We start from the raw sequence: 17,592 nt of genomic DNA, 5'->3' as shown, positions 1-17,592 counted from the left end.
TGGACTTCCGGCCTCCAGAGCTGTGAGACAATATACTTCTGAGGTGTTAAGCCAGCCAGTTTGTAGTAATTTGTTGCAGCAACCAGAGAAAAATAACATAGTAAGTGTCTGGTTTCCTAGCAACTCTGTAGATACCGTTATCACCCCTGGAGTGCTTATCTCCGGATCTGCCTATACCTAAGAAAAATATAAAAACTGCTACTTTGGTTAAGCCCTTACTTTGGGTTTTCTGTTACACGTATGAAACCTAATGCTGACACCTGATATAAAAGGCATTTGATATATAAATGAAAAAGGCAAGTCTAAAACTACTACATGATCACCTGTTAAGTAAGGAAAACTGTTTAGGAGTTCCACTCCAAGAAGCTGCTCTACTAATTTCTAAATATATTAGGTTCTCCAAATAGCTGGTTTAGATCACAGGGGCAAAATACTTATAGCAAAGTCAGCCAAGTCCAGTGAGCCACTAATGCATCGGGGGTAAAGATCAAAGTTCTTAAGGAGTTCACAAAAGCCAAATCCCAAAGTCAACAGGATCCTAGTAAAATAGCTGAAAACAATCAGAAGTCTTTCAAAAGCAACATAACCTGCAATGCAACTATCAACTGGAAAAAAAGTCAATGGCAACAAGCTTAAAATGAGAAAATCATTGTCATTTACTTATAGCAAGCAAAAAGTAATTTGTTTTTCAAGTTAAATAGGAGTAACCAAAATTTTGCAGAAAGAGTTAAAGAGAATCCTCAAGTCACAGAACATTAAGAATTTAACAAGCTAATCACATGTAAAAATCCACTAAAGAAAACATTACCAAAAACAAAGGAAAAATTATTTAACATATCCTGTATGGGACAACATTCACCAGGCTGATAAACCGTTCACTTTGATATACATCATACATACACAGCAATCAACTGACACATCAAAATATTCCTGAATGTAATGTTCATGTGTACATGTAACAAACATTTGTAAAGTGTCTGTTGTAGGCCAGGCACCAGAGATAAAGAGAGGAACAGGTAAACTCTCCAGCATCAACAGGCTGGCTTAGATGGGCTCAGCCAAACAAAATAAAAATTTCTGGGGGCGCCTGGGTGGCTCAGTTGTTAAGCGTCTGCCTTCAGCTCAGGTCATGATCCTGTGGTCCTGGGATCGAGCCCCACGTTGGGCTCCCTGCTCAGCAAGGAGCCTGCTTCTCCCTCTCCTCCCTGCTAGTGCTCTATCTCTGTCTCTCTCTCTCAAATAAATAATAAAATCTTTAAAAAAAAAAAATTTCTGTATACAAAAAGATAAAGGAGAATCCTGGGAAAATATTTATAGCACACAAGATAACAGAAACATACTGACATCTATCATCTAAAGGTATCTGTAGAATAAAGTATAATATGTCTAAAAAAAATCACTGGCAGTCAATGTTAATATTAAGAGGTCACTTTTTTTTATTTTTGAAGATTTTATTTATTTGACAGAGAGACACAGCAGAGAGAGGGAACACAAGCAGGGGGAGTGGGAGAGGGAGAAGCAGACTTCCCGCCGAGCAGGAAACCTGAGCAGGGAGCCCGATGCGGGGCTCGATCCTAGGACCCTGGGATCATGACCCGAGCCGAAGGCAGATGCTTAATGACTGAGCCACCCAGGCGCCAAGAGGTCACATTTTTGAGAAACTATATGAGTATTTGGGATTATAAAGCTCTGATTTAGCCATCTTTGTTTTCATTGTTAAATGAAGAGGGCTTGTAGTTATTTTTATACTAATTGACTTAAAATGTAATTTAAAGTTGTATTTTCCGGGCACCAGAGTGGCTCAGTTGGTTAAGCGTCTGCCTTTGGCTCAGGTCATGATCTCAGGGTCCTGGGATCGAGCCCCATGTCAGGCTCTCTGCTCAGCAAGGAGTCTGCTTCTCCGTCTCACTCTCCCTCTGTGCTCTCTCGCTCTCAAATAAATAAAATCTTTAAAAAAATATTTATATTGGGGTGCCTGGGTGGTTCAGTCGTTAAGCGTCTGCCTTCAGCTCGGGTCGTGATCCCGGGGTCCTGGGATCGAGCCCCGCGTCGGGCTCCCTGCTCTGCAGGAAGCCTGCTTCTCCCTCTCCCGCTCCCCTTGCTTGTGTTCCCTCTCTCACTGTGTCTCTCTCTGTCAAAAAATAAATAAAATCTTAAAAAAAAAATTATATTTTCCTGTTATAACACCAAAAGTTATTTTTAAGTCTAGGTAAGGAGATTTTTGTAATATTGATGGTTTTAATAGTTCTAAGACTTGTAATATTGAGACTGTTGAACAAACTTTATTTTTTTGAAATTTCAGTTTTAATTGCCAATACAGTATCAATAATACAACCTACAAAAAGAAAAGCTCTTTTCCACTGGGTGTTATACTTAACTAATGAGTCACTGAACATTACATCAAAAACTATGTACTATACAGTGGCTAAATGAACATTAAAAAAAAAGCTCTTTTCAGTCCTTAAATTTTAAGAGTATAAAGGGGTCAGGAGACTAAAAAGCTTAAAAATTTCTGTATTAATGCCTCTGTTCTGTTGACCTACATGTAAGATAAGAGAGATCTTAATCTCAGGAAACAAACTGAGGGCTGCTGGAGTGGAGGGGGGTGGGAGGGATGGGGTGGCTGGGTGATGGACATTGGAGAGGGTATGTGCTATGGTGAGTGCTGTGAATTGTGAAAGACTGATGAATCACAGACCTGTACCCCCGAAACAAATAATACATTATATGTGAATTAAAAAAATAATAAAAAAAAGATCATGTAAAGGGTAAGCAGGTTCACATTTCTACAAAGACATGTATCCTATTCACGTCAACTTGTTTTCAGTGACTACCAGTATCCTATTACAGTAATCCAAAGTACTGATGTTAGAATATGTAAAACAAATCACAATGAAAGTCTGCAAACATATGGTAGAAATCACAAAGTCTTTACCTCCAGATTCCTCTATGTCAATTGGATGTACCTAGCTTTTAATTTGAAGCGACTCTAAGCAGTAGGGACAATGGCAAGTTCTATTCTGAAAGAGCTGTTCTCTGCAGCATTCTAAAACATTTCTAGATACGATTTTGACTGTGGCTCCATGTGCTCCTAATTTCTGCAAAATTTCCAAGCTGGATTCTCCAGCTTTCCTTTTGATTCTAGGCTACCAAATAGTCTTCCATTTCTGCTTAAATTAGCCTACTAGACCTTCCCAAGACCTTCCCCAATGAACAACGTAGCCCGTATTTTTTTCTCTTTGCCTATGGTTTCGTCAGAATGAGATTATATGTATAAAAATCTTCCAGGAAATAGGGACTCTCCTCCTGGTTCAAATCTGTGTAACCTTAAGACATAAACTTTTCACTTTCTTCATTTAGACAAGGTATCTATTGGTCTGTAATTCTAAAGTATGCAGTCCTGGGGTGCCTGGCTGGCTCAGTTGGAGGAGCACGTGACTCTTGATCTTGGGGGTCGTGAGTTTGAGCCCAATGGTGGGTGTAGAGATTACGCAAATAAATTTTTAAAAATATGCAGTCTTACTTCCACATGTATAATCTGGAAACAGCTATTGTTTTCCAAACTGAAATTCTTTAAGGGTTGATTTTCAGCTGTGTGGCAAATACGTTATTTTTATTTATTTACTACTATATTACTGAAATTATCCTTTTCTGTGGGGGGGGGGCAGAGAAGACAAACCGCAGCCTTATTTTTCTCACATTAACGAGAAGCCTGGAGGCAGGCATCCCTGGATTGGTGCATCTTCTCAAGGACCATCAGGACAGCATTCCTTCTGTCTTTCCACCTACCTTCCTTGTGACCCTCAGTAAACTGAACTGCCAACTCATGGTCACAAGAGGGTGGTACATCTCTAGTCACTGTATCTGGTACCCTATTTCAGCAAGAAAGCAGAAAGGACAAAAGACCACAGAGTACATGCCTGCCTAGTCTATCCATCTTCTAAAACTTTCCCAGAAGTCTCACTCAGCCACTCGGCAACATCTCACTGCCAGCCGAGGCGCGCTCCCTGCTGCGCTAGTGCATCACTGGCACGTGACCAGAATGAAGGTGGAGGGTAGAAGGTACAATTCCTCTCGCACACTCGCAAGGTGTAATTCCAATTATAACTGATGGAGATTCTAAATTATTAGTCAGCTAACACAGAGTCTGACAAATAGCTCAAAAATGTGTAAAATCACAAATGAAACAACTTTTTACCAAGTTTACTCCATAAGAGTTTCCCAATTTTGTTCAGGAAAAAAACAATCTACTGAATAGCACAAATCAGTATAAGGTTCAATTGGAGCTGATGTCTTCTATTTATTACTATTATTATTTTTTTTAAAATCAACACTCAAATGATGGTTCCAATTTTGAAAAGGAAATCTGCTTGATATGCAACCCCTATCATTTACTGCCTTAAATATAAAAATGAAAAGCACCAAAATACAAATATTCTCCAATTCAATGTTCTTTTAAGGATATATGGTTATCTTAAACCAGCACAGATTTTACAAAACTATATGGATGGGTTAAGACAGGATATAGAATGTGTGTATGTTTCACAGTAATATGCCCTGAGCTGCTAACTACATAGTAGTGAAGAAAGTACTTCTCAGACCACTGTGATATCCACCCCACCCCCCAAATTTTTATCTCCACTGTATAAATCCCCTGATGCTTTTAAACATTTAGTTTTTAACTTACACCCTTTCTTCAGATTCCTGGCTCACCAAGTGATCATATTATTGTAAGATCACTTTGGACTGCCTTCAGGGAAATGATGTGTTGGACTGGCAGAAGTATACACTTCACCTAATATTTAAAATTCTTTTTATTTTTTTTAAAGATTTCATTTGAGAGAGAGAATGAGAGAGAGAGAGAGCATGAGACGGGGGAGAGTCAGAGGGAGAAGCAGACTCCCTGCTGAGCTGGAAGCCCAATGTGGGACTCGATCTCCGGACTCCAGGATCATGACCTGAGCCGAAGGCAGTTGCTTAACCAACTGAGCCACCCAGGCACCCTAATATTTAAAATTCTTAATGTAAAAACCTTTGTGTGTCATGGGCCCCCCAAAACCTCCCCAGGTTTGGTGGTGATTTGCAAATAAGACCAACAGAACTCAATATAGTCATACTCATGGTTATGATTTATTTCAACATAAGGATACAAAGTAAAATCAGAAAAGGGAAAAGGCACAAGAAAGCAAAGTCCTGAGTAAATCAGGTGCAAGCTTCCAAGAATCCTCTCCCCAGGGAGCCTCACAGTGCACTGAATGCCTGTAGCAATGAGTTGTGACAAGAAGTATGAAATGCTGTCTACCATGGAAACTCATTAGAGACTTAGTGCCCAGGACTTGTAATTGGGAGCTGGTAACCTAAGTACCCTCTGCCTAGCATTTACCAAAGTGAGGAAAGCATGTGCTCAGCATAAATCATACTGTTTGCATAACAGTTTAGGCACAGTGAGTCATTCTTTTTTTAAATGTTTTATTTATTTATTCATGAGAGTCAGAGAGAGAGAGAGAGAGGCAGAGGCAGAGGGAGAAGCAGGCTCCCCGCCCAGCAGGGAGCCCGATGCGGGGCTCGATCCCAGGACCCCGGGATCATGACCTGAGCCGAAGGCAGACGCTTAACCATCTGAGCCACCCAGGCGCCCACAGTGAGTCATTCTTAAGAGGGGATGGTGGGAACCCTCCCCAAATTCAAGTTCCCAGACACTCTGTCCAAGGGTGACCTTGAAATGAGGCCTGCTATAGACAGTTGTCTCAGGACTGCTATGTCTTTTCTGTACACCTTGTGATTCTATATGGAATGGTCATGAGTGATTTTTAATGCTACTTAACACCCAAACTTTAATTATCTCTAGGATATAAGACCAAGTTTAAACCTGTAAAGTGAACGACTGTGGGGATGGTAAATGCCATGTGGCAGAAGCTGTTACTGTTGCACGCAATGCTGTATACCTATCCATTCAAACCTGTTTCCTTTCTCACCCATTTAAGACATATTCTTTCTTGCTGCTATGAACCAAATCTGTCTTAGGATGAGAACTGAGAAAAGAAAAATTTGGGAATGACACTCACATAAAATAGGATGAACGAACTATTTCCCCCTCTACCCATGTTTTAGGAATGCAGAATGTAAACTAAATTTCCTCTGTCCAACAGGTGACATTCTATTTTTGTGCTGCTGCCTATCACCAGAGCCATATTAATGAGAAGCTACTGAATTTGGTTTTGGCAGAGTCAGTATGCAAATTTTCTTTCCCTTCTATTTACACATAAATAATCTGCTCTAAAATATTATAGGTAGGGCGCCTGGGTGGCTCAGTTGGTTGAGCGACTGCCTTCGGCTCAGGTCATGATCCTGGAGTCCCGGGATCGAGTCCCGCATCGGGCTCCCTGCTCGGCGGGGGGTCTGCTTCTCCCTCTACCCCTCTTCCCTCTCGTGCTCTCTCTCATTCTCTCTCAAATAAATAAATAAAATCTTAAAAAAAATTATAGGTAAATTCACCTGAAGAAAGCCACAGAACAGACTGATCTTTGAAACAGGTGAGATTAAATGAAGTTAAAAATCCTACAGAGCTAAGTTAATATAAGTAGGGTGCCTTTCCTCCTATAGTTACAAGGTTCTTCCATAAATGACATTTGATCTATTTTTTTAAATTCAAGTACAGTTAACACACAGTACTATATTAGTTTTGCATGTACAAATAGGATGATTCAGCAGTTCTATACATCTCAGTGTTCAAGGTACTTGTACTCTCCTTTGATCTATTTCACCCATGTTCTCATCCCAGCACTCTGGTAACTACCAATTTGTTCTCTGTATTGAAGAGTCTGTTTTTTTGTCTCATTTCTTCTTTGTTCATGTTTTGTTTCTGAAATTCCACCTATAAGTGAAATCACACGGTATTTGCTTCCATTTTAATAATGCTGTAATAAATATAAGGGTGCACAGATCTTGTTTAATTAGTGTTTCTGTTTTCTTTGGGTAAATACTCAGTAGTGGAATTACTGGATTGTATGATGATTCTATTCTTAATTTTCTGAGGAAACTCCACAGTTTTCCACAGTGGTTGCATCAATTTACATTCCCACCAGCAGTGCACAAAGATTCCTTTTTTCTCCACATCCTTGGCAACACTTGCTATTTCTTGTTTTTGACTTTAGCCATATAGTTACAAGGTTCTTCCATAAATGATAAATGAGAGCTTTTTTTTTTTTTTCCAATGTAAGGAAGTGAACCTTTCCTTTCAGTTTAGCAACAGTCAAGTGTCTGGGGGTGCCTGGCTGGCTCAGTCGTTAAGCGTCTGCCTTCGGCTCAGGTCATGATCCCAGGGTCCTGGGATCAAGCCCTGCATCAGGCTCCTTGCTCGGCAGGAAGTCTGCTTCTCCCTCTCCCACTCCCCCTGCTTGTGTTCCCTCTCTTGCTGTGTCTCTCTCTGTCAAATAAATAAATAAAATCTTTAAAAAAACAAACAAACAACAGTCAAGTGTCTGTATGCCAAGCAATTTCAAGCCTGGAAACATACATAACAATAAATCACATAATCTGTTGAAATAAAAAAAAGAATGAGGTATGTGCATGTACATAAGTCAAGATATACTGCTCAGGGAAAAGTTTTAGGATGTTATACCAATGATCCCATTTTAACAAAAACAATATACCAAAAACACCCCTCTCCCCAACACATGTCTTTTGCACATCAAGAACAAGGTGTGGGGGGGGCGCCTTGATGGCTCAGTCGTTAAGCATCTGCCTTCGGCTCAGGTCATGATCCCAGGGTTCTGGGATCATGCCCTGCATGGGGCTCCCTGCTCAGCAGGAAGCCTGCTTCTCTCTCTCCCACTACCCCTGCTTGTGTTCCCTCTCTCGCTGTGTCTCTTTCTGTCAAATAAATAAAATCTTTAAAAAAAAAAAAAGAACAAGGTGTGGAAAACCATGTTTGTCTCTGAGGTAGGAGGGCAGTGGATAGGGAAGGTGGGTGTTCTTTCCCCTACAGTTGTAAGATGTTTAAAAATTTTAAAAGTACGTATTACTTTTTAAATCTGAAAAAATAATTTTAAACTTCAAAAAAAAATTCCAGATGGCAATAACTTAATTATAAAAACAATCACAGAGCTATAACCATATAATGGAATTTTATTCAGCCATAAAAAGGAATAAAGTACTGATATATACTACAACATGGAAGATTCTTGAAAATTTTATGCCAAGTGAAAGAAGCCAGACATAAAGGACTACATATTGCATGATTTCATTTATATAAAATGTCTAAGAAAGCAGATTAGTGGTTGCCAAGGATGGGGGAGGGGAGAATGGGGAGTGACTGCTAATGGCAGAGTTTCTTTCCCAGGGTGAGGGAAATGTGTGAAATATTGTTGTAGCCCAATGGAGTTAGAACAAAATTATTCATTGGACTTGAATCCTCCCAATCATTTCTCTTTAATATAGGCAGCTCTCACTTTGTATTAGTTCCTATATGCACGAATTTCGTCACCAAGGTTTAGTTAAACTGGGCCCCCAACAACGTGGTTCAAATTTAAGTTACCACAGTAATTTACTGTAATTAAAAATTACAAGTATACAAGTCACTACATAAACAAAAGGTGCAGCATCATAATCAATAACCAATCACATTACTTCTTTCAAAGTCTTTTAGGGATGGGTCATAGCATATTTGTTACTAGGTTTATACCCAGACAACAAAATGTATAGCTGCGTTGCCTCCTTACCTTTTAGCAATAAACTCATGTGACATTTTACAAAAATGGATACTCAAAAGGAGGATTTGGTCAACAATGATGAAACTGCAGCAAAGAAATGAAAAGTGGTAAAACTGGAAATGAAACTCAAATAAATATATAGGGGCACCTGGGTGGCTCAGCTGTTTAAGTGTCTGCCTTCACGTCAGGTCATGATCCCCAGGGTCCTGGGACGGAGCCCCGCATCGGGCTCCCTGCTCAGCGGGGAGCCTGCTTCTCCCTCTCCCACTCCCCCAGCTTGTGTTCCCTCTCTCGCTGTCTCTCTCTGTCAAATAAATAAATAAATAAATAAATAAATAAATAAATAAATAAAATCCAAAAAAAAAAAAAAAAAGAAATATATAGAAGAAATGGCTGACTGCGGGATGTGGATACTGCTGCCCTTGGAGAGACTCTAGATATGTATCCAGGAAACAGACTTAGTGACATAAATAAGAAAACTTATTGACATATATGAGGAAAGTGGTTGTGGTGAAAAGAATGCAGATATCCCAGAGGAAGTGATGCTGGCAAAAATCTCAGTAAAGAAGCTCACAGAGACATCTTGCAACACTGAAAGCACAAAGGAGAAAATGTTGGAAGCTGATCCAAACTTAAGAAAAAAGGTAAATCAGAATCTTAGCATATTTCTCAAACCAGCATTTCTCAAAATGCAATATGGAACTTCTAGATAACAAGACTTGTGACGTCTTTAAAAATGCAGATTTTTGGACCTGCCAAGCTATAATCAGTCTCTGGGATGGAATTAAGGAACCTGAACTTTTTATTTCCTTTCCAAAGCTTAAGGAAAAGCTGGACCATTTTGACTATACAAAAATGCTAAAATGTCCAGTAGAAATTTTTAAAAAGGGAAAGAATATTTTAAACATTAAATGGCTAACTTTCTGCATTTTCAAAGAGTTTACAGAATCAAGAAAATGTTATGAAATTACAACAAAGAATATACAACTCAGAAGGAAAATAACCTCATATCCTACACACTATGATTCTGATAAATCTACCCATGTATTTTGGCATTATTTTTCACTTATTTATTAAAGTTCTTGTCACCTAAAATTTGTTATGGAGTAAAAATCTATGTAAAGAACCTTACTCACAGAGAGGTCTGGCATCTGCTCTTGCCTACTGGAAGGTGACTGCCAGGCCCCAGAATGTCCTGATTCACGTGAGTGTCTTTGCCTGGGGGCTCTGACCACTGGATAGTCTAAGAAGTTGATTTATGATGAGGGCTTTTGGTGACCCAGTGTCTGTTCTGCCTCTGAAGGAACTAGAGATTGAAGATATCAGGCCCTTCTGAACTCTGCCCTACATGTCTCTCCCCTTGGCTGATTTTAATCTGTATTCTTCCCCTGTAATCACAAATATAACAGCTTTCAGTGAGTTCTGCGAGGCCTTCCTGTGAATTATTGAACCTGGAAGAGCAGTTTTGGAACCCACTGAACATGCAGTCACACATGAGAGCAGTCTTGGGAACTGTGCCCTCTAATTCCTGCAATACCCTTTCAGATCACAAAAGTAAATCACCTTATAAATAACATGCAAGGCTTTCTCTGACCACTCTATTAAAAGAGCTTCCTAAACTCAAGCCCATCACTTCCCTATCCTCTGCTTTTTCCTCCTACCAAGAATCACTGTCTGGCATTCTACTAAATCTGTTTATCATCTGTCCCCTCTTCTGTTCACAGCTGAATTTCTGGCACTTTGAACAGCATCTGGCACATAGGAGTACAACTAAAATTTGTTGAATATATGGTGTAAAAACCCACAATGACAGCATTCATTCGCCACTCTTTTCTTTCTCATTTCCACAGAACAAGTGCCTCTCCTGCTTCTAAAGCAAAGACAAGACTGCACCAAGCCAATTCTGAGCCAATTCTCCTTATCCCTCCATAGGAAATCTTTCAAAGATAGAAGAAACTTTGTAACTACTTTCCTCTCTATGAAATGGAAAGAGCAAAATTAAAGGAGAGCCTACACACTACCTTGGCACATAAAAAAACTGCATGCTAAAAAGTCACTTCAAACAAAGTTTCACAGAAGACTACATGGGCAAGGGGCGCCTGGGTGGCTCAGGTGGTTGAGTATCTGACTCTCAGTTTCTGCTCAGGTCATGATCTCAGGGTCATGATCTTAGGGTGGTGAGATTGAGTCCCATGGGGGGCTCTGCAACCAGCGAGGAGTCTGCTTGAGATTGTCTCTCCCTGTGCACCCCCCTCCCCGGCTCCTGCTAAGAATAAAGAAATAAAATCTTAAAACAAACAAAAAAACAAAACAAAACAAACCCCGAATTGGTGAGGACACAATCTCACCTTCCCAATCCATTCTCAAAATAAAATGACTGTCTTTGTATAAAAGATTAGGGGCGCCTGGGTGGCTCAGTCAGTTAAAGCATCTGCCTTCGGTTCAGGTCATGATTCCAGGGTCCTGGGATCGAGTCCTGTATCAGGCTCCCTGCTCAGCGGGGAGTCTGCTTCTCCCTCTGCCTGCCACTCTCCCTGCTTGTGCTCTGACAAATAATTAAATAAAATCTAAAAAAAAAATAAAATAAAACAGGGGTGCCTGGGTGGCTCAGTTGTTAAGCGTCTGCCTTCCGCTCAGGTCATGATCCCAGGGTCCTGGAATCGAGCCCCGCATCGGGCTCCCTGCTCACTGGGAAGCCTGCTTCTCCCTCTCCCACTCCCCCTGCTTGTGTTCCTGCTCTTGCTATCTCTGTCAAATAAAATAAAATCTTAAAAAAAAATAAAACATTATTTAGCAGATCTTCAATGGAATTTGCACACTTTCGTTGTACTATATCATAGTGCTATGCAGTGCAAGTCAGTGATCTCAGATTGCACCGCAAGATTATCATTTAGTTCTTTTGCGCAAGTTATTTCAGTCAAAGGGCAGTCTGCAAGCAATAAACTGTCCCAGACTAGAAGAGACAACAAACCAACTCTAAGCTTCAGCTTCCCCATTCCCTAGAAAAGTAACCAAATCTGTAATAAGCTGACCTCATTCCCTAGCTTAATATGATTATTAAAGAAATTTAGACTTGAAAAGTAATGTTATAGAAAGTATAGACAAGATTTAATCATTAGTAAAGGAATAGTGCGAAAGAAAAAAATATATATATTTTAAAGATATTTATTTGACAGAGAGAGAGAGACAGCGAGAGCAGGGACAGAAGCAGGGGGAGTGGGAGAGGGAGAAGCAGGCTTCCCGCGGAGCAGGGAGCCCGACAAGGGGCTCGATCCCAGGACCCTGGGATCACAACCTGAGCCGAAGGCAGACGCTTAACGACTGAGCCACCCAAGCGCCCCTGAAAGAAAATATTTCTTTATGCAAGTTACTTTAAAGAACATTAGGTTTACATTTAACTTACATGAAGGAGAATTATAAGGAAATCAGTTCAAAATAATTCAAAATTCCTATTTAATCCAAAGTAAACTCAAATTCTCATACACAATAGATTACATCTATGATTTTAATGCCATTCTTCTTAGAAAGACTAACTTCAGAAAATATAGTTTATATCGTCTAAAACACAGTGATTGTTTTGGCATTAATTTTATCTTCAAAGTCTGGTATTTGGTTTCCTTTTACCAAAGAAGGACTTCATTCACTAAGTCCCTCACAGTATTTATCCTGAAGAAAAGATGGCAAAGAAAAAATTTCTGCAGGTCTTCAAATTAGAAGGCATATGCTACAAAAAAACTACTCTATGTAGAAAAAATATATATAATGTAGACTCGTTTATCTACAGATATTGTTTCACACATCACATATAAAGTCGAGAAATGAACTGATTTTTAAGTCTGCTCTAGTCATTAGCAGTTCATATTAGTCTAGTTTGCTTCAGTTTCTTTACCTGTCTGCTGAGAGTCTAGCTTAGATAAGTGTGGAAAACGACAATTGGTTCAGTCACCAGAATTGGGTTTTAACCTCATATTCCACTGTAATCAGGTCATTCTGTGTTATAGTAAGAAAGGAAGGAGCTACTTTCTACATCACTGCATTTTAGACTCTGTCAAATGAACCACCAAAGCTCAAGGGAAATTAAGATGAAGTACCAGTTAGGTTTTCTGGCTGCTAAGACCACTAATTTTTAGCTACAACCTGTCAAAAAAAAAAAAAAAAAAGTAATCCAAGAGATTTTTCTCTATGCACAAAAATCATTTTTACTAGAATCTAGTTTTCATTAAGATGGTTTCAGGCGTTCAGGAATTTAAGCAGGCTATTTCACAGTAATGAGGTAAGTAATATCCTAATGATATTTCTATTTTAAGGCTGAAGCCACAACCCAGAAACCTATCCATTAGTCTTACATAATATTTATGTATTTATATTAATACAAAGCCTCAAAATTTTTCTAAGTAGGCACTTTATAATCATCAGAATTAAGATCTTCGAGCACACAAACAGGCTAAATTTCCCTACCTACTTAAGAGTATCATTACTGAGGTTCTTCAGTATAAAATAAAGTTTATTAGGTAAAGAGCCTGAAAAGTTTCGCTTCTTCAAAGCTACCAAGAGTTAAATATAGTTCTAGTCACACAATGTCCTGAACGGTGCCAAACTGGCTCTCGAGGCACACTATCTTTTAAAATTACTGTACACACTGCTGTTACAGAAATGAATCACAGAAACAGTTTCTCTATATACATAAATCAAATTTGCAGTTAGCTTCAAAAACGACTGCTAATTTAAGAGCTAGTCCTCTCAGAAGATGTGCCTTACTATTTTATGTAAACAATTTTTTTCTGCACAGAAATTAACCTCGAAGGACAGGACATCCATACCCATATTTTTGTAGTTCTTCCCTATTTGGCATTAGGATGGATCTTATTTTTGCCACTACCTCAAAATAGGGCTTTTATCAGTACTACTTTGGTCTCAATTTCAGCTGACTCCTTCGGTTTTTAAGCAACCTGATTTAGAACAGGAATTTAATTGTTTTTAAAAAAGATTGTTTATTTACTTGACAGAGAGAGACAAAGAGAGAGAAGGAACACAAGCAGGGGGAGTGGGAGAGGGAGAAGCAGGTTTCCTGCTGAGCAGGGGAGCCTGATGCGGGGCTCAATCCCAGGACCCTGGGATCATGACGTGAGCCGAAGGCAGACGCTTAACGACTGAGCCACCCAGGCGCCCCAAACAGGAATTTAATTTTGAGGGGAAAAATCACCACCATCTAATGCAACTTCCTATAGAGTAATATTTTCAGTAGACTCCACAAAATTCATGTTATTAGAAAAAAACAAAACCAAAAACCAATCCGGTCACAAAGAATTAAACAAAAAGAGGATTTGTGTAACTAAGTTTAACATTTTATTTTTCTTTTATATTCTTTCTATAAGCCTACCATTCTTGACCTGGAAAGGGAGAAGAAGCATTAAGGAGAGAAGGCAAGGAGTTTAAAGTTACTTCACAAAATTGCTACTAGTCCTAGTACTTTGTGCTTCATATAACAGGGATCACATGAAATACTGCAACTGTATTTTTCAGGGTTCTACAACCACTATATATAAAACCTCTTTTGAAGTACATTCTCCACAGAGAAGTCATGTCAACACATCTATTTACTTTGCATCTTTTCCCAAAAGAAAATGAGATGACAGATTTAAAACAAGATAAAACAGCTATCTTTATGTGGCTTTTCCTAGAATAGTTTATTGCTTAATGTACTTTACACAGATAGTATTTTAATATTCACAAGCATCCTAGGAGATAGGCAAATAATGTTACACTTACCTTACAAAAAAGGAATCAGAGGTGAAAGAGACTGGGTGGAGCCAGATACACAGAATACCAGAGTTTACAGTAAGTAAACATTACACTTGTCAGGAAAAAGAATGTTAGAGATAGAGATATAAAATGGAACCAAAGACTAAGGTTAGATGATAGAATATATATGCCACCAAGGAACGCCACAGTGGCTAGAGGACGATTGTAAAACCAAGCTCTGCTCAAAAGGGTAGAGAGAAAGGAATACTACACTTCTGCATTCCACTGGCAACAAGGGGTAGAGGCCAAAGCTAAATGGGGATTTTCACTTATAAATTCATGTTTAGGAGTGCCTGGGTGGTCAGTTGGTTAAGCATCTGACTCTTGGTTATGGCTCAGGTCGTGATCTCGTGATCTTGGGGTGGTGGGGTGGAGCCCTGCATTGGGTTCTGCACTGAGTCCCTCTCCCTCTGCCCCTCCCCGCTGCGAGTGCTCGCTCTCTCTCAAATACTTTAAAAAAATAAAAGTTCAGGTTTAGTGGATAAGTACAATTTTTTTTTAAGTGAGGAACATATAAGCTTAAATATAGACCTAAAAGGTCCTAGGGATTGGTAGTCCAATTTATTTAAGAGCTGAAGTACAAATAATCTCTCTTGACAAATACAAAAAGCTTCCTCAAGATTTAAGTGTGATTGAGGGGCGCCTGCCTGGCTCAGTTGGAGGAACATCTCACTCTTGATCTCAGGCTTGTGAGTTTGAGCACCACGTTAGGGGCAGAGATTAGTTAAATGAATAAAACTTAAAAAAAAAACACAAAAAACAAACAAACAAAAAGACTTAAGTGTGATTGAGTAGCAGTACAATATTCTTCTCCAGGAATATATCTTAAAATTATCAGAGAGTCAAAGGGAAAAATTGATTCAACACGAACTTTGTCCATAACTTCAAGTCTGTATCTAATGTCCATAGCAGGGTTAACAGACTCAACTAATTTCAAAACTAGGTATTTCAAAATTTAATGCTGACACTAGACCCTGAGAGAGCAATTTAAAATGTAAATTTTAAGACTCATGAAATTATAGGTTATCAAACAAGAAAACTGAATGTCGACTTGAAGCTGTAAGTAATGTTTGTTCCAGAAATAAAAAAAATACTATTAGCTTGGCAGTTCTATTTACAGAAATTCTGTGTTAATAAAGAGTTATTTAATATATAAAGGTCTTAGATAACATACTTGTTAAAAACACTATTCTAACTTAATATTAGCTATTATTCCTCCATCCCTAAATTGCATAATTTTAAGAGTGCCCTATTATTTCCTTCTCCAATGTATTTCTGAGGCATTCTGAGTTCCAAACACAAACTATCAAAAAGGTCTTAAAGATTATGCCTTAAAAATACAAACAAACCCAACATTAAGAATAAGGTTGTTACTCTTTCATATAGCACCTTTCCACATAAAAATGTGACATTTAGTCCAGATTATAAAAATTGAATGAGAAAAATTCTAGACTTTAAAGATAAAGAGTGTGAAATAATTCCAGCGGTTAAGAAAACAATGGATACAGAATTCAGAAAGTGGTCCAAGATCACCCGATCAAGAACGACTGTAAGCAGTTAACCACCTGCATATTTTATTACTCTGGTATAGGAAAACAACCACCAAAATCCCCAAACACTTTACATACAACAGAAATAGAAATAACTTTCTGAAATGGGCTACAAAAACAGTAATCACTGTCGTCAAACTTAAGACACACTGTTTCGTTGACAATCAACATACGCTTCCAAGAGTCAGTGCGAAGACTAGTCACCGTCTATTTAAACAAAGTCAACCTCTATTTAAAAACCAGTCTGCCATTACACCCACCTCTCTAAAAACAAACGCCTGACACATTCCAAGTTAGTGATTTTTGAAGGGCCCCGATTCACTTGAGAAAAACCCTACATCTATTAACAAGTTCATTAGCACTAACATCATCCAGGTTAACTTTCGGCGCATTTTCAAATAAAACATTGCATTATGTTAATCTGCCGGCATTCTAAAGCGCCGAGATCGCCAGTCCTCGTGTGAAACGTTAGGGTCAGTAATCCCCAGGAGAGCGTCGGTGACCCCAATAAAATCTAGGGCGTGGATTCCTGGTGCCACGTTTCCCCTCCCGTCTACACGGGCCCCTGAGGCCAGTGAAGTGAGCTTCCAGACGGGGCCGCAGGGTGGGTCCCCAGGGGAGGCAGAGGAGCCCGGTCCTGGAATGGCCCGTCCCGCCGCCCAGGTGGGCGTCCCGGGAAGGAGACACAGCCCCGCGGGGCCCCGGACCGGCTACGCCGAGCACAGCGCGAACAGGCCGGGGAGGGGAGCGGAGGGACCGCCGCGGACGCCCCCAGCGGGCCCAGCGCTCCCGCATTTCTCCTCTTTTCTCTTACCTTTTCGCACAGCGTCCGCACTTGGTTCTCGTTAAGCTGTTTACACTCGTTCAGCTGCTCGACCCACTGGTCCAGCTCCTTGGTGAACGCCTTGTCGTCCATGGCGGCCCGATCCCCTTGCCCGCCGCCTCCCTCCCCCCTCCCCGCCCCTTCCCACCCCCGCCCCGGGCGCCGCTCCCCTCTCCCGCCGCCGCCGCGGCCGCCAGCTCCCAGCGGGAGAGGAGGGAGCGGGGGAGCGCGGCTGCGGGCCCCTCGCCCCGCCCAAGGCCAGCGGGCGGCTCCCGGCGCGCGGCCTCCAGAAGACCCTCGCCCGCCCGGCTGCGCGCCCTGGGAGTCGGTGAAGGGCGCGGAGAGGTTGGCGGCGGTGCGGCGCGGGTCTTCGGCGCAGCACCTGCCGGACGCTAACCACCCACCGCCGCCGCCTCCCGCGCGCCGGCCTCTCCCGGCTCTCTCGCCCCTTCTCTCGCTCTTTCTCTCCCCTCCCTCTGGGTTTCCGTCATCGCCTGAGCATTTCCGCCGGGAACAAGCGAGCAGGCGGCGCCGCCGGGGCTGGGACGCGAGGAAGGTTGCAGCGTCCCCGTGTGGCTCGGCGGATAAACGGCCCCGGGGGAGGGCGCCGGGGGTGGCTCCGTTTTTCCCCTCCTCCCTTCTCTATCCTCCTTCCCAACTTGGGGTCGGGACTAATATCTCCTGGTCCTTCCTTCACATCCTTTTC

General features: G+C 40.8%; 1 protein-coding gene across 1 annotated transcript in view; it reads right to left on the bottom strand.

Moving 5' to 3' along the window:
• PPP2CB (protein phosphatase 2 catalytic subunit beta) overlaps positions 1 to 17,384 on the bottom strand; it is a 35,150-nt gene extending 17,766 nt beyond the window's left edge. The window contains exon 1 of the mRNA XM_027599658.2: positions 16,878 to 17,384. Within this exon, the coding sequence (XP_027455459.1) occupies positions 16,878 to 16,979 (102 nt within the window). The 5' untranslated portion in view covers positions 16,980 to 17,384. The remainder of the gene's footprint in view (positions 1 to 16,877) is intronic.
• Positions 17,385 to 17,592: the final 208 nt, after the last annotated feature.

Source organism: Zalophus californianus, chromosome 2, assembly GCF_009762305.2.
Source record: "Zalophus californianus isolate mZalCal1 chromosome 2, mZalCal1.pri.v2, whole genome shotgun sequence".
NCBI lineage: Eukaryota > Metazoa > Chordata > Mammalia > Carnivora > Otariidae > Zalophus > Zalophus californianus.
The sequence above is the reverse complement of the archived record's forward strand: the minus strand, read 5'-3'. Positions and strand labels throughout refer to the sequence as shown.